At 36.9% G+C, this 27,197-nt stretch overlaps 1 protein-coding gene across 1 annotated transcript in view; it reads right to left on the reverse strand.

Moving 5' to 3' along the window:
• The window catches only part of LOC107653588 (transmembrane protein 163-like), a 29,598-nt gene extending 2,882 nt beyond the window's left edge, over positions 1–26,716 (reverse strand). Inside the window, exons 1-7 of the mRNA XM_016440329.1 lie at positions 26,452–26,716; positions 25,313–25,432; positions 15,232–15,275; positions 15,042–15,133; positions 12,582–12,678; positions 7,132–7,243; positions 4,527–4,668 (exon numbers count right to left, since the gene is read on the reverse strand). Coding sequence (XP_016295815.1) covers positions 4,527–4,668; positions 7,132–7,243; positions 12,582–12,678; positions 15,042–15,133; positions 15,232–15,275; positions 25,313–25,432; positions 26,452–26,632 — 788 coding nt within the window. The 5' untranslated portion in view covers positions 26,633–26,716. The remainder of the gene's footprint in view (positions 1–4,526; positions 4,669–7,131; positions 7,244–12,581; positions 12,679–15,041; positions 15,134–15,231; positions 15,276–25,312; positions 25,433–26,451) is intronic.
• Between the last annotated feature and the right edge of the window lie 481 nt (positions 26,717–27,197).

Consider the following 27,197-nt stretch of genomic DNA (forward strand, 5'->3'; position numbering starts at 1 on the left):
GTTCTCCATAAAATGTGCTGCACACATCTGAATATTTGGGTTGCACTGTTCTGGAACAGTGTTGTAAATACAACTTAATCACTGATTTCTAGTCGTGTCCATTTTTGGAAGGCCAAACAAAGTAGTTTCGCTTTCACAACGAAAAACACAGCGGCCTAGCGGAAGCCCCGGCTTAGCGTGAGCTGAGGCCGGGCTAGAGTGAGCTGAGGCAGCGGGGTTGAGAACGGCGCAGCTGGCGGATCCGACGAAGGAGCGGCAAGCAGACTCTGCTTCGTCCACGGTGAAAGCCGATCCGGCAATAGACAGCGCGAAGTTGATGTATTTCCTTCAGCGACCAGCACGGATCAGCTCCAGGCATGACGAAGCAGGTATCGTCCTCTTTTGGAAGACCAAACAAAGTAGTTTCGCTTTCACAACGAAACACACAGCGTCTCCACGACATGGCGGCGGCAGCAACAATACTACAGCGAGAATAAAAGTTACGCCTTCTTTCTTTGCGTGAACATTTGGGCGGCGTTATGCAAATCTTCCCACATCGTGACGTAGATGTGGGGGCGTGTTAGAACGAGCCGTTTTAGGTAGGCGTGGTTGACTCTTAACTTTTATAAAGAATATCTCTTTGGATTTGAGACTTTAGTCTTTGCAACTTTACAGATCTTCTTTATGCACCAAGAGCTTGTAACACTTCAAAGAGAAAGGAAAAATTGAAATCGCATCATATGACCCCTTTAAGTACAACTAAAACCATTAAAAAAACATGTTTATTATTTGAAATACGAATAAATGTTAACTGAAATATAGTAAAATAATAAAATATAAAAACATTTTATTTCAGCTAGTTCCCAAGGCAACAATTCCCATTTTCATTTAGTTTAACATGATGTACTAAAATAACAACTAAAACTAAAACTGAAATAAATAAACTATATAGATATATTTAAAAGAAAACAGTAACTAAAAAAGACAAAACAAACAGCATAAAATTGCTAAAATTAAAAATACAAAAATAAAAATGCAAAAAAAAACTAGAATAGTACCTTATTGTTGCTAAAATAATGCTGTCAATTAATTAATTAGACTTGACATGGTATTGATCTATAGTTCATTTTCTATCATATGTTTGGCTTTTCTATTGTGGAATTTAATTTTAATTATTGTATATGTGGCAATGCATGTTCGAGTCTGGTAGGGGAAAGTTTGAATCTTGTTCCCGTCACACACAAAAAATATTTAGGCCTAAAATAAGATTTATGTATTTGAATTGCATGTAAAAATTTCCATCCATTTGAATAATACAGTTTTATCATAAACTAATAAACTCAGTGTGATAAATATTTGTCAATCAAACCAGTAAGAAAAAAAAGGCAATCTATTTGCATCTATTAGATTTTTTTTTAAATAATCCTATTTTAAAAATGCATGTATTCAACTTCCTTAGAGCATAAATCTAATAATTGTGAAAACAATTAAGTTTATTAGTTTGTTTATATTAAATCTGAGTAATCCAAATAGATGGAAATTTTACAATTCAATTCAAACACATAAACCTTAAATTTAGGCCAATTTGTTTGACTTTACAAGTTACAATAACTATAAATAAACCACTGTGTATTTATTGGCATAGTACAGCACAATAACAAGGCTAAACTCAGCATGTGCAGCTCTGAACTTCCTAACCTCTGAAGGATGAAGACTGTCACTTCAAACTAAATGACCTCTGCTTAACGCAACACTGTGTGCTTTTGGGAAAGAGACACAGCCGGTGAAGTTTACAGCTTATAGAATTACATTTCAGCTTAAGTTCTGTCAAGTCATTCAGCGTTCGATTAGTAGTGGGAAATCTTCCAGATGACGTTTGAGCTTTGCATATGATTCCCTGAATCTTCAACGTATGTGCATGTTACATTTCTATTACAATAAGTCAAGCGCTAATTACAGTCTCTAGGCTAGTGTTATTATAATAATTACTTGAAATTATATTAGCTATTTAACCAACAAAACTCTACATCATTAGCATCCCTTTCAGAGGCTTTAGCTAAAGTCTCCAGCATATTTACAGTTGCACCAAAGACAAACAGAGTCATGCCTGAAATCCCTCAAGAGTATAAGACATTATTAAATTACTGTTTATTAAACAGCTTTGTGCTGTGCTAATGTCAGGATTATGGACTGTCTGTGTGTGTTTTGCTCCCCACGTGCTCCCCTTGACCTAGTTTTCCCTCGTGTGCATATTTGGTCTTTCCTGTTCCTGTTCCCATTGTGTTTCATTGATTCCAGGTGTGTCTCGTCATCCCCTCGTTTAGTTGATTATTTAAGAGTGTTCTGTTCCATGGTCCCTCATCTGGTGTCTAATGTCTTCTGGTTCCCTGTGTTTGTGCTACGTGGATTCCTTTGGATTATCATTAAAGACTGTTATTTGAGTTTATTCCTACGTCTCCTCGTTCCTCACTCCACGCCATAGCAGCAAGCGTGACAGAACACCGGACCTACAAAAAGTTTATTTGCGTTGTTCCTCTCCATTTATTTTTTGCGTTTTTACAGTGTTTTGTTTTCTGGTTTCCCCGTGCTCCCCATGGATCCCCTTGCCGCAAAGTTTACCTCCCTCGCCCGCAAGGACCTTCCCCTTTTGGAGTATGCGATTGAGTTCAGCCAGCTCGCCGTGTTAACAGCGTTCAACTATTCTACGCTGAACTCACTGTTCTGCATCGGGGCTAACTACTACTTGACCTCCCAGACACCACCGGACTGAGCTGGAGGGAGGCAATCATCCGGTGTCTGGGGAGTGTCTACCTCCGATCCAGAACACAGCCAAACCCAGTGCCCAAGTCTACCTCCGATCCACCAGCTCCCCGCTGCGCGTTGACGGAGAGCCTGAGCCCGTTGCGAACGACGAGCCTGAGCCTAGGAGTGTGACAGAGCTGAGGATCGCCACGAAGCCAGAGCCTCACGGATCATCAGACCAGGTGTGAGAGCCGGCTACAACGCCCGCCACGAGGGAGAAAGCCGTGGACAGTGAGAGCGTGGAGAGGAGCTCCGACCCCTGCACCGTGGCTGAGGGTGAGCTAATTATGGATCTGGGACTGTGTAACTCCGAAGTGAATGCCCGGAGGCTCACAAATTCCCGCTCCTGCCTCCTCCACCGCTGTCGTCTGGTAGCCCCTCTGCTCGCCCTCAGCCCACCATCTGTACGGTGCGAGCTCGGCGAGTCTGCCATCCTCCATTGTTACCGTGGCTGGAGAATCCCTGGCCTCCGCCTCCAGCCTCTGAGTCCTGGACTCCGCCTCGGCCCGTCGACCCAGTGGCTCCACCATGGCTCCTAGCTCCCTCCTCTCTGCCATGGTCCATCCGTCAACTGGCTCCGCCGGGCTCCCTCGTCCCTCTGGCTCCGCCTTGGTCTGTCGTCGACCATCCGTCGCCTCGGGACTCCATTCCTCCAGTTGCGCCTCGTCCCTACATCCTTCCGGCTCCGTCAGGCTCCTCCTTCCCTTCGGCTCCTCCTCAGTCCTCAGTTGCTCCGGTTCCACCGCGGCCTTCCAGATCCCCCCCTCCACCTCGGTCGCCTGAGCCATCTGCTCCACCTTGGCCCTCCGAATCCTCCCCGTCGCCCTGGCTCATCGGCTCTCCGTCTCCACCTCGGACTCCTCCGCCACCTGCTCCGCCGCCATTGGTCGGCCCCCTGGAGTCGTCAGCCCTTCCTCCTCCATGGCTCCTCCCTCCGTCGGCTCCACCGTGGGTCGCCATTATGGCTCCCTCCTGGTTGGTATGGCTCCCTGGTTCCTCCTGTTTCATCCTTGGCTCCTCCCTCCGTCGTCACTTACCTGGACTCTGTCTGCTGGCCCCCTCCCGGGTGTCTGTCCTCCTCCTGAGCCTCCTCCTGGGTTCCCACCCGTCCCTCCTTCTGTTGTTTCTTCGGCGTGAGGACGCGCCTTCCGGGAGGTGGGCGATATGTCAGAATTATGGACTGTCTGTGTGTGTTTTGCTCCCCATGTGCTCCCCTTGACCTAGTTTTTCCTCGTGTGTTTATGCCCATATTTGGTCTTTCCTGTTCCTGTTCCCATTGTGTTTCATTGATTCCAGGTGTGTCTCATCATCCCCTCGTTTAGTTGATTATTTAAGAATGTTCTGTTCCATCATCCGGTGTCTAATGTCTTCTGGTTCCCTATGTTTGTGCTACGTGGATTCCTTTGGATAATCATTAAAGACTGTTATTTGAGTTTGTTCCTACGTCTCCTCGTTCCTCACTCCACACCGTAGCAGCAAGCGTGACAGCTGTTATACAGTGTTATTTTAGTACCGTGATAGTTTTTGTTAATATTTTGAATTAGAATATTTCTGTTTTCATTTGAAGTTTTTGTCATTTTTGTTTTTTTTTTCTTTTTTACTGTCTATAGTTTTAGCCTTGGTTTATTGAATTTTAGTTATTTTATAAACTTTAAAATACAATTTTTGCTTTTACACTTCAAAATGACCCCGTTTACTTAGTGCACCTTTATGTTTTCCGATTTGAATTGGATTTGGACTCTTACTTGACTCCGTAGGCGAGAATGATCAGTCCGATCAGAACCCCGATAGTCCCGTCCAGGTACCAGACGCTAGGTTCGTGTTTGAACACCTCAGCGCTGATGAGGATGGAGAATCCCATGACGGCGCCAACTAGAGAGTTAAAACCTGCAAATGAATAATTAATCACATGTAAAAAAAACATCGGAAAGAGCAGCGTGAACATTCTGCTAAATGTCTACTTTTGTGTTCCACAGAAAAAAATTAATTTATACAGGTTTGGAATGACATAGGGATAAATAAATTGACAACAGTGTTTTTTGGTTACATTTTTTAACTTTTTGAAGCTGAACTTGCCAATTAAATTTGAGGCATCAAAAACGTTCTCTTTTTACTTGAAAAAAGTTATTTTGTAGCTAAAATTTAAAAACGTTTTTATCTAAACGTACAAATTGAAATTGAAACAAAAAATGTTTTTGTTTTGTTTTTTTCATAATCTTTTTTTTAGCTAAGCTTACTAATTAAACATGAGACATCAGAAATGTTGGTTACACTTTATTTTACAGTACGTGAACTTACAGTAACTTAACCAAGAAAGGTACTGGGCAGTATAAAGTAACTACATGGCATAAAGTTAGGTTTAGGGATAGGTTCAGGGTTAGTACCTACTGCAGTTATTACCCAGTTATTGTAATTGCTGTAATAATTCCATAGTATGTACACATGGAACAGGACTGTAAAATAAAGTGCTACCGAAATGTTTCTTTATCTTTACAGATTATAAATCATTGTATTTTGAGATGACTAGTAATTGTGTGCTAACTAGCTGGTGCAGCAGTAGTAGATGTTTGGACAGCTGGTGAATTTCACACACCTGGTTTAGCTGGCGTGTGATTCGCTCATTCACGATGGGTGTGTGTTTGTGCTACTGGAACACTTTGTGTACACAGATGAGTGCTGGTTGACATTAGCGATTACTGTCAGACCGTGTGTTTGTGTGTGATATAAATGAATTCTAGGTAAACATGTCAAAATACTTTGCACTGTTTTTAAAGTTTAACGCTTAAGTGTGTAAATAAAGATTATCGGAGTACGTTTTACAAGAAAATATTTCAATTTTCTAAATCAAAATTTCATGTTTAATTCTACTTTAATTCTCATTTCTTTGTTATTTGACAAAGTTATTTGAAACTAATTTCACCCAGAAATTAGTAAAATACTTTTTTTTTTTTTTTTAATGCTCTTTTTTGGCTAAACTTTTTAACTTTTTAGCCAAACATACTAATTAAACATAAGACATCCAAAAAATAAATAAATTAGCTAAACTTTAACTTTTTTTTATTTTTTTTAGCTAAACTGACTAAACATGAGACATTAAAAAAATTAGTTAAGCTTTCTTTTTTTAACTAAACTTACTCATTGAACATAAGACATTTAAAAATATATATTTTAGCTTTTTTTTTTTTAGCTAAACTTACTTATTAAACGTTCATTAGCTCAACTTTTTAACTTTATAGCAAAACTTTTTAAACATGAGATATAAAAAATATATATTTTAGTTAAACTTAACCAAAACTTACTAATCAAACTAAACTTAAGTAAACAAGGCATCAAAAGGTTCTTTTTAGCTAAAATGAGTAATTAATCATAAGACATCAAAAATGCTCTTTATTAGCTCAACTTTTAACGTCTTTAGCTAAACTTACTAAACATTAGACATCAAAAATATGTTTTTAATTAAACTAAACTTCCTAATTACAGAATGCATCAGAGATGTTCTTTTTTTTTAGCTAAACTTTTTAACTTTTTAGCTAAACTTACAAATTAAACATGATTTCATAAACAAATTTCATATTTAATTCTACTTGCTGTTTTCAATCAGAAAACAGCAAGTAGAAAACTAGCCAATTTCACAAAGAAAATCCTACAACTTTTTTTTTCAGTGTGATTTTAAAGAAGTTGCAAGTTTGGTCAGTTAGAAAAGTACTAGCACACCTCTTCTCAATTAGCCACATGATTTAATTTTAACTCTGTGTGTGTGTGTGTGTGTGTGTGTGTGTGTGTGTGTGTACACGTCCATCTGTGCGGATATGTCTGTCTCTGCACCCTCCATCTGCTCGTCTGTCTATCTACTTGTCTGTCGTCTTTTCTTTTTCAGTATTTTGAATTTTCTTTTATATTACCAAATGAAAACGCCATAAAAGTATCCTCTACTATTTTTGAGTTGTATTTTAAGTCATCTGAAGTCATAAAAACATATTTGTTGTCATTTTTGGAGCTTGGCCATCTTTCCATCTTTCAGTATATGGAAAAAAGCACATTCTGCTAAACATCTCATGTTTCACAGAAAGGAAACTGTTTGGAACGATTTTTGTAACAAACGTAACATCTGTAATGTGATGTCTAAAGCGTTAATGTTTTGAAAGTAATATTATTTTTGGGATTTGATGGAATTGGTTTATTAAGCCAAATATACTTCAGGTGTGGAATCCTGCTTCTTCCAGCTGGTCGGAAATCAAAATGGGAGGAGCTAAGGTGAAATCAGACCAGACACGTTGCCACGGCACTGTGAATAATAAAGCAGGCTGGCATATCACCACGGTAACCCGGTGGGTTTCCGGGTAAACGTACCATCGGTGATGAGAGCCCTGCTGGTGAGGACTTTCCCCAGCATGAACTTACAGACGGACAGAATGGCACACATCACCCCGCTGATAACCGAGACGCTGTACAGGAAGTCATCCTGGAGGAAGAGAAAGAGAGAGACGTTATCATACTGAGCACAAGGTGACGTTCAAAGCGGCTAACTGCACTGTTTTATTCAACAGCAATTCATACTGATGATGACACGCTGTACTGGAAATCAAGGGAGTGTTTAGATTAGAATAGCAAACTCTGTGTAGCATATATACTGTATACTGTGTATTGTTTTTAAATAGGCAACTGCAAACATTTCAAATACTGTAGTAGTATGCTACACTGTTGTCACAACCTCATTACAGTGAGTTTAGTATAGTATTTTTGCATTCAAATTTGGGTAAAAATATAAATTTTGATCAAATAATAAGTCACGTTATATTCTAAATAACATACTACCATAATATTCTTACTATTTCTGCAGTATATAGTATGTAGGCTGTGCACGCGCTGAAGTTAACATTTTGATGTGTTCTGATACTAATGTAGCGTACTATTGTTTGAAGTGTTTAGCACTTTATAAATACAGTATACACTGCGTAAATACAGTCTAGTATGTGGGTACGTAGTATGTTAGTGGAATGGCATAGTTTGAAACTACGCAGTATGCGAAATTAAGCATTTTAAACTGTAGAATACTAAATTGTTTAATCATTTTATGCATAAAAAAAGCATACTGTTCACTTGCTGAAGTAAACAAACCAGGTAATGAGGTTTAATGACAATGTAGCATGTACTGTTTGAAGAGTTACTGCTACATTTCTAACTGTAGAATACTATATTGTTTTCATATGACCTCATGAAGTGTATGTACAAACATTTATACACTGCACACTTGAAATTAACATGCAAGGTAATGAGGTTTATTAGCAATGTAGCATACTACTGTTTGAAATGTTTCTTATTGCATAAATACAGAATGTGCTGTCTAGTATGCAGTGTGTAGTATCACTAGCAGAATGGAATATCAGCATACTATTATATTGTTTCTTGTTTTATAATGTGTGATGCAGTACACAGTATGCAACAGTAAACATTTTAAAATCTAGCATGCTAAATTATCACAATCCATACATAGAAAAAAAACACATACTGCACACTTGCTGAAGTAAACATGCACAATAATGTTTTTTGACAAACTACTGAAATTTATACCGCTGCATAATCAATGCCGTTTCAGTATCACCTTATGGAGTCTGCAGTAAGTGGTATGCTAGCATTCTGGACATAAAGTATGTTCAGAATAGAATACTAGCATGTAGCAGAAGTGTTTCAATTAGTAGCATACTAAATTGTTGTCACATGACATCAAGTGAAACATACACTTGATGTATGCTACTAATTGAAACACTTCTGCTGCATGCTAGTACTCTCTTCTGAACATACTTTGATATCACTTATGAATACAAAATTTGCATACTGCACACTTGCTGAAGTAAACATGCACAGTAATTCATTTTTTTGACAATAATGTAGCATACTACTGTTAGTACATACTGTGCTTTATGCAGTTAGTAGTATGCTAGTATTCCAAACATAGCCAAAGTTATGGGCTCTATTCAGAATAGAATACTAGCATACTGTTTCCTAATTAAAAAAACAATAGTTTCAGTATGCAACAGTAAAGAGTTCAAACAGGTGCATACTAAATAATCATATTCTTCTATGCATAAAAAATGACACTACAATATTATTGTACTTTTTCCTATTAAAAAAGTGAGTATGCAACATTAAACATTTCAAACAGTAGCATACTAAATTGTCACATGACCTCATTAAGTTCATGTTTCCAGGTATGCATGCGAAAATGTGCATACTTCACACTTGCTGAAGTAAAAATAATGTAGCATACTAATATTTGAAATGTCTGTTGCTGCGTAATACATACTATTTCAGTATATACTGTGCAGTATGTACAGTAGATAGCTAATCTTTCAAAGACAGCCAAAGTTAGGCTATGTTCTGAATTGGGTACTACCATACTGTTTCCTATTTATAAAAACAGTATGCAGTATGCAATAATAATCATTTCAAACAGTAGCATACTAAATTGTCAAATGGCCTCATTGCAGTCATGTTACAAGTGCATGTTTACAGCTATCCTATGCATACAAAACTTTTCAGACTGCACACTTGCTGAAGTAAACATGCAAAGTAATGAGGTCTTTTAATGATAATGTAATATACTATTGTTTTAAATGTCGCTGCATAATACATACTATTTCAGTATACAGTGTATACTGCTCAGTATGCAGTAAATAGTATGCTAGTATTCTGAACCAGTCCAAACCTGGGTATTCCACACATGTAAGTATAGTATGCATAATGCAAATCTAGTATGTGAAGTAACTATGGATATGTTGAATAGAACGCAATATGAATGGAAATAAGAAGTGCAGAGGTGAAAGAGACAATGGAAGGATGCAAAAAAAAAAAAAAAAGTTGAATAAAGTGGCGAGTTGCCTTCTCAGCCCGAGCAGAATCATTAAAATTGCACGCTGGCCTTGCAGATGTGAAAAAAATGCAACGCTGCAAGGTTCCCAGCATCAAAAATAACGTCCAACACAAACACACACACACACAGACAGACACAAACGGACAGTCAATGCATCATCTGTTCCCTCCACATAAAACGCTATGATGGATCTTCTGGTGAGAGAAACTCATCAATATTGATGTCAGGCAGGTGAAGAAAGCAGAAAACAATGAGGTTTGTGTCTCGCGGATAGTGTCGAACAACGCTAACCCTCCCTGAAGAGTTAAAAACAACCTCATGCCCTCGCATTTATCACAAACGCTGTCTGCCTGCCCGCAAACATCCCACAACGTCTCTCAGAAACATCTCTGATCATCCATCTCATCTCTGCCAGGAATCAGACGGGGAATTGGTAGCAGTTGCGCTATCATACTTTTTTATGGTTGTGTGTCTTGTGTGTAGTTCCGACCACAGGACCATAAAATTATGTAAACATCATTATTTAGGGCTGTATTTTTTGTGTCATTTAGTCACTTACTTAACTGATTTTGTTTTAATCTAGTAGGTTTACGACAGGAAGTGCAAATGGCGCAGATGGGACTATTCTGTGGAAGATTGTTGTATTGATTTTATAGCACCTGAAAACCAGTCGATCTTTCTCAGAAATGCACACATGGGATTGCGAAAGGGGGCAGTCCATTTCAAACACCTTGTTCAGAACATCCTATTAACATTTCATTAGAGAGCGAAAGAGCATGAGAGAGAGAGTATGTGAGAAAAAATAAGAGAGAGAAAAGAAGGAGGGAAGTGTTTCTGACATCAGCAGCAGATGAAGGGAGGGAGAAATATTGGATCTATTTTTAGGTGGAGCTTGTATGCGCCAAAACCCAGCTTTACACGCTGAGACAGGAACAGGAATCCTCCAGAGAGAAGCCAGAGTCCTGATTAAATCATCAGCACAGACTCTGTCTCTCCCCTCTCTCTCTGTCTCCTATCTGGTTATCGTCTTCTCAATTACACCCTAATTTTGTTTGCTAAGCGTTTAAAAATTCTTAAAGGTTCTAAAAAGGTTTACAGTCTCAAGCCTTATGAGAAAATGACATGATAAAACCTTTTTAGTTCTCATTACATCATAATAGAACCTTCTTAAGTTCCCATGAGTTTTTGAATTCTCATGATGCCATAAGAGAACCTTTTTTTTTAAATTTCCCATTATGTCATCGTAGAATTTTGTTGTTGTTGTTATTTTGTCATTGTATAACCTTTTTCAGTTGTCAATGCCATCGTAGAAGCTTTTTTTGTAGTTTATGTCATCGTAAAAACTTTTTTAGTTCTTAGGTCATCGTAGAACTTTTTTAAGTGTTCGTTATGTCATCGTAGAAACGTTTTAATTTTAGTTCATCATAGAACCTTTTTTAGTTTTCACTGTCATCAGAGATACCTTTCAGCTATATCATCGTAGATACCTTTAATTATTATGTCATCGTAGAACCTTTTTTAGTTGTCAATATGTTATTATAGAACTTTTTTGAGTTTTCGTTGTCATCTTAGAATCATTTTTTTTTTTTATAATAGCACTGGTTCTTTAGAGCATCTATGTACTGATGTTTCTAGAACCCAAGAGGGGTTCATTTGTAAAACAAGTAGCAAGACTTGACACAAAGTTCATAATGTGATTGCTTTGATTGGTTCTTGATTGAAAAGAGGATTATTTCCTTTCCTTCAAGTAATGTACAGTAGCAGTAGTCTTTACACCACAGAGGCAGTACCAGACCAAGGCTTTCAGTGTCTCGTTTCATCACAGGAAGACGGATGGAGAGCTAGATTGAGAGAGAGAGTGAGTGATAGTAGAGTGGTACTGAAGAACTGGTTTAGGGGAAACTATTTCCCCTCTTCATGTTGCCTGGCAACAGTGATATCAGACTATTCTAATCTCGTCCGTGACTTCACACCTTGTCTCCGTCGTGTACATTCAGCTTTACACTTCTGCTGTTTAGCAGGCGACGTTAGTTCCAGCCGAGGGAGAACTCACACAACCGATGACATGAAAAGATAGTGTTGTATTTGTGTGTGGCATCCTTCACCTGACAGACTCTTGAATGGAGTTTACAGTCAATAAAATGCCAGCGGGGAAATAAGATATGAGAGTACGGAAGCTTAGAGCAAATAAACACGGAAATATATTTAGAAAAAGACAGAATCAAATCAGCTTAGAAAATAACATAACATTTGTTTGCGACAATCAATCAGTGAATCAGGTGAAAAGCCAAGAACAATCAATCAACCAGCCAATTAATGAATCAGTGAGTGAATAAACAAACAAACGAATTAATGAATCAACCATTGGAAAAAATCAATCAACCAATTCAATGAATAAATTAGTGAGAGAATAAAGAATAAACAAACAAATCAATGAATCAACCACAATCAATCAACCAATCCAATAAATAAATCAGTGAGTAAATGAACAAAAATACAAATGAATGAATCAACCACTGGATCAATCAGTCACTAATCAAACGAGTCGGTGAGTAAATAAAAATAAAATAAAATAAAAATAAAAAATAGGAATGAATCAAGTACTGGATCAATCAGTCACCAATCAAACAAATGAATCAGTGAGTAAATGAACAAACAAACAAACAAATGAATCAACAACAGGTAACAACCAACCAATGCAAAGAAGAAATCAGTGAGTGAATGAACAAACCAAATGAATCAAACAACCACTGGAACTATCAATCAACCAATCCAATTAATGAATCAGTAAGTGAATGAACAAACAAATGAATCAACCACTGAATTATTCAATCAACCAATGCAATGAATAGATCAATGAGTCAGTGAATTAACAAATGAATCAACCAACCAAATAAGATGCTGAATTATGTGTTAGCTGTTTTCTTACCACTTCTGGTTGCAGTTTTGTGGCGAGATCATGGATCGCTTTCACCAGGATAGTGATGGCCGACAAGATGAACACGACTCCGAGGATGGCACACGCTCTGGAAAACACACAAGGTACATTGAGTAAACCACAACATCAATCCAACTGACGCTTTATTGAGTTCACGGTCTGATTCCCCTCCTGTGTCTGAGTCACTTAATAAAACACAACTCTGAAGCTTCTGCTTGCTTTAGTATCTCATTCTTATTAGGCCTGTCAAGCCCTGCGTTTATAAATGAAGGCTGTAGTTGTCTAATCAAGCCTGGTAAATAGGCGCAGGCATCTGTTCCACTATTTACTCTGCCGCAGGGGTAGGCCTAGTTGGGGTGAAATCTGGTGAAGTTTTAGGGCCTTTCTGCTCTATTTCTTACACGGGGATCATAACGGGTTTAGCAAGCTTAGTCCGTTAAGTCTGTGTTTTGGTTAGTGATTAATTACAGATAAATACAGTCTCGGGAGATCAAATTAAAATGAAATTAAGACATGCAGATTAATTTAATCTAGTTTATCTCATAAAATCAGGCCAAGGAGGAACCCCCCTGATGCTGGTAAGATGTTTGTTTGATGGGTTTGATCATGTCTGGTTTGATAGTCCATTCAATTTAATATTTAGTGTGTTAGAAATATTTTTATCAATACAAACATTACAAATTCTATCTATTTTCAATCTGAAAATTAGTGATCATTTCAAACTTGCTTTCAATTAGAAAGTTAACTAAACATATTTATTCTTTGAGGTTCTGATTGACAATCAAAATGCAAGCTAATTTGTGTGTGTGAGCTAACCTTACTAACCACTTAGCAACTTCCTAGGAACTACTCAGAACACCCCAATAATGCCCTATTGACTACACAGAACACAATGACATCCACCTAGCAACCACCTAGCTATGCCCTAGAAACCATGCAGGACACACTAGCAGCCACTCAAAACACCCTAGCAACACTAGCTATCTACTGTAGCAATGCCCTAGAAAAAAAAAAAAGTAAAGTGACGTGACCCATACTCGGCATTTGTGCTCTGCATTTAACCCATCCAAGTGTACACACACACAGAGCAGTGGGCAGCCTCGAACCTGCGAGCTGAGACTCGGACCCGCAACGTTTGGGTTACAAGTCCACCTTTCTAACCAACTGCCCCATGCAAAACACAATAGCATCACCCTAGCAACCACCTACTGTAGCAATGCCCTAGAAACCACTCAGAACATAATAGCATCACCCTAGCAACCACTCAGAACACCCTAGCAACCACCGACTGTAGCAATGCCCTACAAACCATGAAGAATGCACTAACATCTACCTAGCAATCCCCTAGCAACCAGTCAGAACACTTTAGTAACCACATATAGCCACTCTATAGGAATCACTCAGCACAAACTAACAACCACCCAGCGAAATCTTGCGTAGCATCGCACTGATTTTTGCACTCACATTTTCTTTAAAGGGGTGGTTGATTGCGATTTCACTTTTTTAACGTTAGTAAGTGTGTAATGTTGCTGTTTGAGCATAAACAATATCTGTAAAGTTAGGAAGCTGAAAGTTCAATGCAAACGGAGATATCGTCTTTTAAAATTCTGGCGGTTTAATGCAGAAAAAAAACAGTGAACCACCCCTTTAAAAACTGCTGTGGTAAATCATTATTGTCAAATGGTTTTACTCTTTATGAGTCTGGAGTCCAGTGGATATTTCATCTTGATAATGCAGCCCACGTTATGATGTAATCTGTCTCCACGGCGATCCACATCCCGGCAGATTTCCCCAGAGACCCATGGCTTCATGGCACATTACAAACGGAGTCATTAATGTGTGTGTCTGCACTGTACTATCTAGTCGGCTGATGCACACTTCTGCCTTTGTCCTGTGTCTCTCTTTCTCTGCTTCCTGTTTTTTCTTTCCGTTCACAAAGCCCTCCCGCCCTTTTGCCATCTCTATTCTGTCCTTCAGCTGATAAGGGACGCCGAACACAGAAAGAGACTGTCTAAAGACCCTCTTTAGACATGAAACCCAGAGTGGGGCCACTTCCTGTGGGACCGGAGAGTCTGTCTGCCTGGCCTCCATCCATCAAAGCTGGTGGTCTTTAGAAAACGTTAACCTGCTTTAACCTGCTTAGGTAAATTACGCTAATTTTGTCTTAAAGATACAGCACATCTGAAAACATAATAATTTTAATGACCACTATTTGGTTAGATAATTAGTTGTGCGTCTTGTTTGACCACAAAATGCCCACTAATGTTCTCCTTCAGCATGTCAAAATCTCAATATCGTTACCTTGAAAGATCAGTCTAACCTTCTGCTCTCCTTGTTGCCCAGAAACGGTGTCTAATTGGCTACTGACACTACTCAGAATCCCCCGCAGAGCACAAACTATACCACGTCCCCCATGTTTGCTTTAATAGAGGAAGGATCACATGTACTCACATGTATTCTCTGTGTGCTGAATGGACAGCCGCCGCATTACTGTATCGCCAAATCACGATTATGGAGGACAGGACATCCAGAATGGCATCAAACTGCAAACAAATGAACCACACTGATGAAGTGAAGCGTTAAAGCATTAAAGACTGTGAAATAATGACCATTTAATGATATGAAGTGTTCACATACTTACAGCAAACCCAAACGCTGATGCACTATGCCGCATTATAGAAACAGCTACAAAAGAAAAGAGGAAAAGTTTGTTCAAATGAAAATGATTTCAATTTAAAATGTTTTATTTTTTATTTACATTTTAAAAAACAGTTAATTAGTTGGACAAACTTTAATTGTGAAGTGTTTAAATAATGAATTAATAATACATTTTTTACCTTTAAAACAGTTCATTAGTTTGAAAAATTTTAAATGTGTAGTGTTTACTTTTTTTATATTTTTTATTTAAAAATAATAAATACATACAAAAATAAAAAGAGAGTTCATAAGTTGGAAAAACTGTAAATGTGAAGCGTTTAATTTTACAAAATATTGTTTTTAATTAATTCATTAATTAACTATCAAATTAATAAATAAACTATCTTTTAAATTAAATAATTAATTAAGTTTAATTAATTTAGTTAATTAAGTTTAATTAATTTAAATAATTAATTAAGTTTATTAGTTGAACAAACTTTAAATGTGAAGTGTTTAATTTTTTTTTAAATATTGTTATATTTAAACAAACAAACAAATACATACAGATGATTTTTAAATGTGGAGTGTTTTTAAAATATTTTTAAATAAATTAATACATTTTACTATTAAAAGTCCATTAGTTAAACAGATAATCCCTTTAAGAATATGCTATGCCAGTAATGGAAATGTTATGAATTAATGTGAATTTCAATTCCTTTACTTTTCACAGCTTCTTTCCAGTCACCATCCACTCCGGCATTCAGGAAGAATATAGTGTTAATATTGATTTTGATACTGTAAGTGTTTGTCTCAAATACATATCTAAACATTATGCATTCCCCTGCTGTAAAACTGTGTGTTTGAATGATTGCCAGCAAGTAAAGTGGCCTGGATCAGATTTCATCTCTTCACACTGTGATGTCAGCACATGGTGTGGATCTGAGCTACCCAAACGGCAGTGTGGCTTGTGTCCAGTTATCGACTTTATATTGACCTCTAATGCATCTGAATCCTTCAACCTGAGACTGGATGAGTGATCCGAGATATTCCACCCACCTCTACAGGGTCAGCCAAACTCTCAAAAGTACCCAGGTCTCTGTTTCAGGACAGTAACTTATGCATCTATTTTCCTTGTGCAATTGAGTGTACAGTACAGCAATACAGAAAACACTACACAGTATGGTAAAGAATAAGAATTTAGAGTGAAATATGGTACAGTATACACTCTAAAAAATGCTGGGTTAAATACAACCCAGTGCTGGGTAAAATAGGGACAAACCCAGCAATTGGGTTGTTTTGACCCAGCGGTTGGGTTACTACCCAGAAGGTTGGGTTAAACATTTAACCCAACCGCTGGGTCAAAACAACCCAATTTTGTTTGTCCCTATTTTACCCAGCACTGTGTTGTATTTAACCCAGCATTTTTTAGAGTGTAGTGTAAACCTATTTTTTGGGGAACAGACTCCAAACGTTCTATGAATGTTCTCTTCAGGTTCTATTTTTTGTAGTGTAGAAATATATCAGCAAACACATAACATTCCCCTAATGTTAGTGGACGATTCTTGTTTGGTTATTTTTTGGGGAACCAATTCCAAATGTTCTCTTTAGGTCCTATCTGTGCAGTATCCCAGCAAACATGGAATGTTCCCCTAATGTTAGCATATGGTTCCGGTTTGGTTGTTTTTGGGGGAACAAACTCCAAAAATTAAAAAAAATGTTCTATTTAGTTTCTGAATGCCTGGATAATGACTAAATAAAGGTGCTCGCAAACATCCAGCCTTGTCAAAGGTCTATAATAACCATGCTCAAATACACCAGCGTTAGTCTTTAGCTAAAGTTTCCATACACATTCGAATGGCAGAAGTCATTACTCAAAAACAAACACACACTCTCTCTGTTCCTCAGGAACACCGTTAAAAATGAATAACGGAGCTGCTGCGGCATGAGATTAAAGATTTAGCAGTTTCTAAATATAAATTCTGTTCCTTTTAGTGAAATCCACTCTGTTTTAGACGTCTCGCGCCAGCCGAATTCAAGTTCTCAAGAGGCCATTCTCAAGAAACACATCGACAGTCAATAAAACATCCATAATCCGTGCAGTCATTCATTGTCCTGCAGAATCCCGTCGGACACACTAGAAGTTTTCACTAAAAAAAAACATACGTTGTCTCGGGAACAACATCTACATCTTAATCATACAACAAACTTCAGGGGGGTTAGTTGTACCACGTGCAGTGCATCTTGGGTAATAGGCAAGGATTTATGGAGAGTTGTGTATCTGTGGAAAGCTGAAACCATTCCCTGCTCATTAAGAAGTCATATTTATGCTGATATTCATGTGAAGTCAGCAGCTTCTACAAGGAGTGCTGATACAGCGGCCAGAGCCGATCATGAAAACTATGAAGCTTGTAAAACCGTAGGATAGGATCACAATGATGCATCATGTGTATGAAGGATTACTGTGGGTAATTCAGCTTCTGTCTTATCATTGATGTAAAAATGACCAACAAAACACTTTGAATGGATATTGAATTTCATAGGCACATCACAGAACGCAATTTTGTGCAAAAAAATATCGCTAACTGCTGCTAACTTAACTAATTTATGTAAGTAGGACATATTTTTACAGTTTCTTAAAGCTGTTTCTTCAGATGTATTTGCCAGCCTGTGTCTCTTAATGTCATTTATTAAATAATTTATTATATTTACTATAAATTATTGTTCTGATAAATTGCGAAAAATTTTTTGCCTTTATTTGAGGTGAAAAAGGAAACAATATGTTTGTCATGTTTTGTGAGCAAATGTGATTTGTAGGACACAAAATTTGGCGCGATATTTTCCATACAGTAAATTATGAGTTACGCAAGTCACCTGAACTAAAATTGCGCAATTTATCATCTCTCATAAAGCTACGGGACCGAAATGTTGGTCTGGTAACGTTTTTACCTTTACTTTATTTTTGGACTTTATTTGATACCATTCCGTGAAACGTTTATTGATTGCTGTATTAGCATTTCACTATATTTGGTGAAGTATACATTTTTTTTTTTAAGTATTAAAGTACCGTTACTGAAAATTATCGGCATGTAACATTTTATTTGACTTTTGTCGTTAACAGTTCTGCACATTTGTGTTGCGTTATGTCTGTTTGCGTGTTGTACGGATCATGCAAACCTGCATAATTCATACATTACTGTGATGAAAAATATCGCAACACTGTTTTTGTGCCTACTTTTGTATTTTACAGTCACTTTGAGGAAATGTAGCTCAAAAAACCTGACAACCACCCATTCTTGCAGGTTATGAATGTTACGAGAACATACAAGAAAATCTGCGTAACATATACAGTATTGGGGAAAAAAAAACGTTTTTGTGATTTTCGTATTTTACAAATCAGTATTTGAGCATATGTGGCTCAAAAAAAGCTGATACCCATTCCAGTAGGTTATGAATGTTTGATTTACGAAAACACATGAGAAAATTTGCATTACTCGTACAGTATGCTAATGAAAAATATTGCAACATTGATTTTGTGTTTACTTTTGTATTTTTCAAATCACATTTAAGCATATATAGCTAAAATGACAAGCACCCATTCTCCCGGGTTATGGATGTTTAAACACATGCAGTCTAACACAGTGAACGAACATGCTGCTGCTATGCGGCAAGAACCATTTTGTGACACTTATTCTCAGATGTATCAGTGGCGCATGATGTGTAAACTCATTGAAGATCTTGCCCTTGGAAGCTTTTGCTAGTCTCATGGATCAGCAGCACAAATAGATGTTGATTAAAATAGATGTTCATGGTTTGTTGTGTGTAACTGCACTTTCTACTTTCTTTTTAGGTGTGTCTTCTGTGAAAATAGGGCAGAATCTTTAGAGACGGCGAGTTGCAGAATGTTGAAATCCAACACAACAGCTGCTCTGAAAATCCTGTCGTCTGCTCGGTCTGTCTTTCTGCCTCACTCACACACACACACACACACAAGCATCGTCACACACAAACCGAAACAGGGAATGTGATCTAGTTTCTGTGTCAGAGCTGGTGAATAAATTTGCATGTTGTTATCACTTGCAGGACGTTTTCAACAATCTTCTGATACGGCACAAGTCTGGAGTCACATGAAAGACTTTGACTGGTCAGTGTTGTTATGATACTACAAAAACGAAATGCCTAAACTAATACTAGATTATAGATTATTAAATTATAAATATTTATACTAATATTTAACATTTTCTAATTATGATTAAGTCAAGTTGCATACAGTCAGTAGCCTATATTAGAGCGGAGTCAAAATTAAGCTACATTTTAGACACAATATTGTCAATATGGACTGTTTTGTTCTATTTTGCCATTCATTGCATCTTCGATCAACACGGTGGTGTTTATTCTGAAATGATTCAGGCTTCTGGATGAATTCAATAAGCCATTCATACAACTGCTAAATTTGAAACTGCATACCAGTATGCTATTCTTACTATTTTTAATATCTTTTTTAAAATATCTTTTTTTAATAGTGTCTCATAGTAGGTATATACGTTACAACAGGCCTACTACAAAAGCTAATCTGACTGAAACTAACACTAATACTAAAACTAATGGTAAACCTTTGGCTAATAAATTAGCATTTAAAGCTAATAGATTAGGATATTTTAGTTGATATCAGTTAGTTCATTTTAATAGCCTAGCAGTAGCCTACTCTCGCTAACACTAATAATGCTAAGACTAAAGCTAATAAAGACCTGATATCAGTTATGATAATAGAAAACTTAATCTAATATTGCCAACACTTGTGCTAAAATGAATATGTTAAAGCAAATATATATAGATAGGCCTATTCCATTCCACTAGATATCCGTCTGAGTGTTTACCAACTGAAATCCATGAGACTGTGACTTTTTTAAGCCTTTCGTCTATTTGTTCTCACAAACCTGTTTACTTGGCTCACTGTGTTGATGTTTTAAAAAACTAGAGGAGGCGCAGAAGAGGGCAAAGCACCCTCCACTTCTCTTCTCTCTCTCTATCTGTCTTCCATCTTTTATTTTTAGACTCGGGGCTCTATGGGAGTTGGCATGCTGGCTTTTACAGACTGGTAGTGCTGAATGCATTAATATGAGAGCGAACTACCCCTCCTCTATCTGTGACCTCTCCTCGCCAGTGTGATATTTACATTCTGTGCCTAGCGCGAGAAAAATGTCCACACGCACATGCATACTAAATTCATTTTCTTCAGTCTGAAGTCAGTTAACTCTTCAGGAACTGACATTTAAATACATTACGCTGGTCCAAATAGGGCTTATTTCCCGCAATGGAGAAATTTCTAGATGTGTTTATTAGGTTTGGAGGTATGTGAGCACATTTGTGCGTTTGTGTGTGAAGCAGAAGACACTCTGTCGCTGACAGCGTGTTAATTGGCTGCGCTGGAAGCCACGAGACATCTGGGAATTCAGCTTTCACAGACTGGTATATATTAGACCGTTTCTCTTCCTCTCCTCCTTTACTTCCATCCTTCCTTCTTTCTGCCTTCGTCAGTTTCCAAACGCCTCTAAAACGTACACAAACCCTCGCCAGCCGCACACACACATTCGGTTCCTTCGGGCTGACAGGAGTAGCGCAGCCGTTAATGAAAAACCAGCCGTCCCGCTTACACTTCAGATAGCGTAGCCTCACAAGTGCTTCAGGGAAGATAGCGAGACTCGGATCGCCTGATCAGACACTTTATCTGAACCGATTCGAGGATAATTCAGTTAAAACCATAATCCAGCCATCAAATATAGATTTGATCTTCTCAAAACCCATACTGACCCAAATGCACGCCACCCAAACATAACGCTGGTGCTCTTGAAGACTTTGTGGAAGTCGAGATGGGATTTTTATAGCTTTTAGTGCATATTTAATGAGGGCTCTATACGCTAATGTACTTCTAAACAGTGTGGCAGACGAAAAATGGGTGACAGAATCACACAGACTTACATTAAAGAGGGTTAAGAGTCATTTATAGAGAGTAGGATATCACAGAGACTTGGGATGGACTTGGGCCAGTATAAAACTATCTAGCAACCACCCTAGCAATAAAATAGCTATACCACTAGTGCTGGGTAGATTACTTGCAAATTGTAGTCTGTTACTCCAAATTACATTCAGAATTGCATGACAGATATTGTAGTAGTAACATAATCCATTTCATTACACACTTTAGGTAATATAACCAGACTACTTTTTGATTACTTTTGATTTAAATAGGATAGTCTTGTACCATATTGATATAAAAATACAAAAATAAATCAAATGAAGTGCATTTAACATTACATCATATCAAGGTTTCCCTTGATAAAAATGAATCAAAAGCTAATAATTAAATCATAAAAATGTAAAACTAAAATAAATCATTTTGAAATAGCAACAATCAAAATAAAGCACTTACTAAAAAAGATGAATGTGACCATTAACCAATAGCCTATAGAGAAATGTCAACATGCAAATGTGTTATAACTTATTAATAAATAATTAATTAATTAATAAATAAATAAATATATTATGTGAAAGAGGTTCGGCTGACAAGAAAAAAGTTTGGGAATCCCTAAATAAGAAATAAATAAGAAATAACGTGTAAATAAGAAATAACGTGAATGTGTGCATTTTAATGTGTTTGAACGGCAAAAGCCTTCCATAAATTATGAATCCATAAATTATGAATAATTTATTGCTATTATTTGAATAATAGGCTATGTAATAGTGTAATCAATAAAAAAGTAACTGTAGTGTGATTATGAGTATTTTAAAATGTCAAATAATCTAATTACAAGTACTTAATTTTTGGAATCTGATTACGTAATCCAGATTACATGTAATCAATTACTGCCCAGCTCTGGTTACCACCCAGAACACCCTATCAAGCAACTACATAGCAATCACCCAGAGCATTTTAGGAACCACACAGCAACTCTCCAGAACACCCTGACAACCTGCATGGAGATCAAGATGGGATTTTGTTGATTTTAGTGCATTTTTATTAACTTGGAGGACTCTATATGGTATTATCACATGGCTCTCTGGAATACTTGATTCTGATTGGTCAGTCGCGACATTCTGAGGTGTGTTATTCACCAATAACAACCGTCGTCATTAGCAACGCTGAATAACACACCACTCATCTGGGTATTTGAGGCTGGCACTTCTTTCACATCTCTCATATCACACCACCACTGCTTTCGTCATTTCCTTCATAAAAATATCAAACTAATATCAAAAATAAAACAAATAAAAAAATATTTGTTTTTTTATTTGGATGCATCAACTTGGTTTTCAAGACAAGGTCAATTCCTTGTCAGACAATTCCTTGAAAAAAAAAAATGCCGATCAAATATTTTGTTTTCCGACATATGCTTCTTTATACAGTATAGCAATATTTGCTAGTAGTTGACAAGTTTGTGTGTTTGAATGTCTTGGAAGGGTTAAACAGGAACAAGAAGCGAGTGTACTGGAGAGGCTTTCTGTCAAGTATTTTTATATTATGATGCTAAATGCTAATGCTAACACGAAATCATATCTCTTGTATCACTTCTGCAATCCTGTCACATAATATAATAATTTCAACTCAAATCAACATATTTCCATTTATGTAGGATAATTTTAAGTTAACTGCTCACAAAATAAACCATTTTGTCAATGAAATGGTGGTTGTTCATGCCATAGCTAGCTGCTAAAGCTAGGGTGTTGCTATGCTATTGCTAAGGTTTTCTGAGTGGCTGTTAGCGCATCGCTATGCGGTTGCTATGGTGTTCTGGCTGGTTTCTAGGGTGTTGCTAGGTGGTTGCTTAATAGCCCAAGTCAAAAGGCCATTAGCAAGCACCACAAATAAATGCAGAACAAATCAAAATCCTCAGATAGTTATTGTGTTTTTCACAGGACCACTTCAGGTCCTGAGAGATTGTGGTGCCCAGGAGTCATTCAGGTTCCTGGGCACCACAATCTCTCAGGACCTGAAGTGGGACACTCACATAGACTCCAACCTGTACATACAACTGTCTATTGTTATATACCTGTACATACAATTGTCGATTTGTATATTTTCTATTCCTTATTTTACTTGTTCTATTTTTTTATTTATTTTTATTTTTTATTATCTGTGTTTTTTGTTCTGTCACTGTCATTCTGTTACACTGTGGAAGCTTCTGTCACGAAAACAAATTCCTCGTATGTGTAAACATACCTGGCAATAAAGCTCATAAAGCTCATTCTGATTAATTTACCAAAACAATTAGCTCTCTCTCTGTCATTTGCCCTTAACAGCTGTCTGCAATCATTTCATTTCCTTTGACGCCAAAACATTGCCATTACAGATAGATTGAGATGACTACATGACAACATCCCTCAGGCTTCGTTGCTCTGGAGTTGCTATGTGACTGAATCTTCACAGCCTGGCAACGTGCGTCCCAGAGTCCCTGTCCAACTCTGGAAGTGTAAGGTGAGTCATTTTGATCCCGAGGGACGGAGCACAGAGCAAGAAACCATTCCCTCAAAATCATACATCAAATCCAGTGCGGGGCTTCTCTTAGCTGCTCCAAGATTAAACCACATGGCCAGGAACCAGTCTACAAAATAATTAAGCGCACTTTGTGCTGAGAAAACAACAATAGTCTGCATAAGGCCATCTTGAGTATCCCAGCTTAAAGATTTAAGAGAATATTCGGGGTTCATGTTAAGCTCTATCAAAAGCATTTGAGGCATAATGCCAATTAAAGCCTAAAATGTCCCTCAGATCTTTTCGGAAATGTAAGGATTAGTTTACTGCATTTTGGGATACAGTATTATAGAAAACAGCAACTGTGATCCAGGTATTGCATGCATACTGAACATTCACAGTATGCAGTCTATATAGTACAGAAATAGTAAGGATAGTATGCAAGTATGCTATTGAGAATGTAAAATTCTCTCCACGGTTGATTAAACGCTTTAAAACAAAAAAATGTATGATCACTTTTCTTTGACAGTTTCGCGGTTTTGTACCTCTGAGGATATTCTGTATTGGAAGCTGAGAATAAAGTGTGCTATTAATGTAATTGGTTTACGATGTTCCCGTGTGTCCTGTTTATCCTGTGCACTTTCTTTCAGCGATGATTATCAAAGTAATCTTGCAGAACAGCCATGGAGAAACTAGTCAAACCTGATCTTGTGTATCAAGCTCATGGCACTGAACCAAACTACACACAGCTGTTGGCTCTGTTCGGCCCAGAAAAAATGTGTAAAATTATATGATATACCCACACACACACACACACAAACTCTCTCAACTCTCTCTTTCTATAGAATTATATTCATATATTTTTAATTAAACACATATAATTTTGTAATTAATATTGTTATTATATAAATTAATAATAGTATTATTTTATAAATTACTATAATTAATTATATAATTAAATAATATGTAACATATATAAAAAAATGGTTAAATAATGATACATAAAATAAATATATAACTATATTATTATATTTTATATATTAAATATATATAGATAGATACATTTTGTAAAAAATTGTGTATGTGTGTATATATATATATATATATATATAATTATATTTTATGACAATATAAAATGTAGCATTTTAACATATTACACGGAGAAAAGCTTCAAATTTCCTTCAGCATCGCTTGACTTTTTTGACAAACACATGGTAAAAAATAACACTCTTTACATAACAGTAATTAAAATTAATTAATAATTAAATTAACAAGGATTTATTTTGCAAATACAATTTGAGTTGAATTACTGAAATAAATGAACTTTTCCACAACATTACATATATCATAACTTTTTGTAAAAGTAATATAAAATAATTATATATATAATTTTATGTATTAAATACAATTCAACATCCCACTCCAGACTATAAGATAAAAACCAAACTGCTACTACAGAAACGATACTGAATTCGATGTTTAAAACTGTATCACAAAGTCCCAAAAGAATAAAGCTACATCAACTAGGAGCTCGTCTTCAAAACAGGATATGACATCATATAGGTCTGTATTATCAAGGGGCCCGTGATTCTCTAGAGATGAGGGGCCGGATACTCACTGAATGCAGCGATGGCTAAGATCATTGTCACCACAATGGAGACCCAGGATACCCATAATGCCTTTTTTCTGTAACTCTGAGCCTCATGGGGTTTCAGACGCATACTGCTCTCCAGAAGACCTGCCGAGGGACATCGCTCAGTTAGCTTACGTCAGGTTATCTCACTGTCTTCACATCTAAACACATCCTACATGTGTCTCAGAGGAATTCAATGGGATTTATTCACAAATAAGTCCATAAAGTGTATGAGACACACCGGGGCTAGTTGTCACAAATGCAATATCTCAGCAACTATGAGGTTTTGATTAAAAAGTCCAATTATACAAATGCTTGTTTTCTTTAGCAGTGTGTTTTTGCATGTTGATTTATAGCATCTAGTTCAAAACTGTCTTAAATTAGGAAACAATGTATGAATTATGTTCTCAGAACTACAGTTGTAGGTGTTGCGCTCAATAGAATCACATTAGAATTCATTCAGAAAAGAACCAAACAGATAATAAATGAATCTGCGTTCTGAGTATAAGACTGGGGCAAGTTGTCACATACATTTAATATGTTTGTAACTTCAAACAATAAATTCATTGCACTTTCTGCTGGCCAAAACAACAGTTTTTTTACATTTATTAAAAAAAAATCAATTCTGTAATAAAATATTTATTACATAAATGTTAATATTACATAAATAAAATATCTTTATTTATTTATTTTTAATTTGTTATTATTTAATTTAGCCATTAAATAGTCTAAAATACATTTAAATACATATATGTTGTGAAACATGCTTTTTAAAATATACTTTAGATGGCATTTCTTCTTAAAAAATGTATTAATCTCAAATCAGTGTTAATGAAAGCGTGTTATTTCTATTGTAATTAATTACCGCTGTATTGGATGGATTAGGCTAACTAGCTATCTTTTTTGCTAGTCTTTTTTATTTTTATTTTATTTATATATTTTGAAGTCAAGTCTTTACATTTTATGTCTTTTCAGAAACTGACTTTCAGAAATAAACCCAACCTGAGAAATATTCACTGGAGTAAGCGTGTGACAACATGCCCCGTGTTCAGCTGTATATGTATCTTTCCACGCAAATAACCCCATAAAGTCTCTATCAAAAGTATTTAAACCCAAACTCGTACCGTTGTCCTCCGGCTCTCCTATTTTCATCTGCTGCTCCATGTTGAAAGTATCTGCTTGGTTCGGATGGTGTCCGTTTGCAGGAGTCGATGCTGAATCCAACACCGCTGGATCCGGAACAGAAGCAGGACCGGGGTCTACAGGACCAGCAGTGGGGTCAGCAGCAGAGGAGGGGTCCGTCATGATGATTCGGTCCCGGGTTCAAATGATCAGAAGCATCCGAAGAATGTGACACCTGGACGCGAGCGGAGGACGCGCGCACTGCTGGAGAGCGTTCAGCGCATCACTCACGCGAGCGCGCGCACACGCACACACGCGCTAATTAAAAACACACACGTGCGAATTGCACTTTACAAACAAACTTATTATTATTAAATAAAAATAGTGGAAATATGGAAAATCCATCTGTGAGCTCTAGCGACGTGTGACCAAACAACCATCTGTTCATATTAAACAAATAGTTCACACTTCACACATGAACTCCATCAGAAACCTCTTATTTGAATAAGCTACTTCTGAAAGGAAAAAAGCAATAACTAGGCGGTTTAATTTTGGCACAATATTTGTGTTTCAATATTTATTTATTTTTTATCGATTATTATCAGTTCATCAGCCTTAGAGGTGTTTTTTATTTGACAAATATGATTAGACAGACAGACAGACAGACAGACAAACAGACGATAGATAGATAGATAGATAGATAGATAGATAGATAGATAGATAGATAGATAGATAGATAGATCTTGTG

The sequence above is a fragment of the Sinocyclocheilus anshuiensis genome, unplaced genomic scaffold, assembly GCF_001515605.1.
Source record: "Sinocyclocheilus anshuiensis isolate Anshui unplaced genomic scaffold, SAMN03320099.WGS_v1.1 scaffold1079, whole genome shotgun sequence".
In the NCBI taxonomy this organism is placed as follows: domain Eukaryota; kingdom Metazoa; phylum Chordata; class Actinopteri; order Cypriniformes; family Cyprinidae; genus Sinocyclocheilus; species Sinocyclocheilus anshuiensis.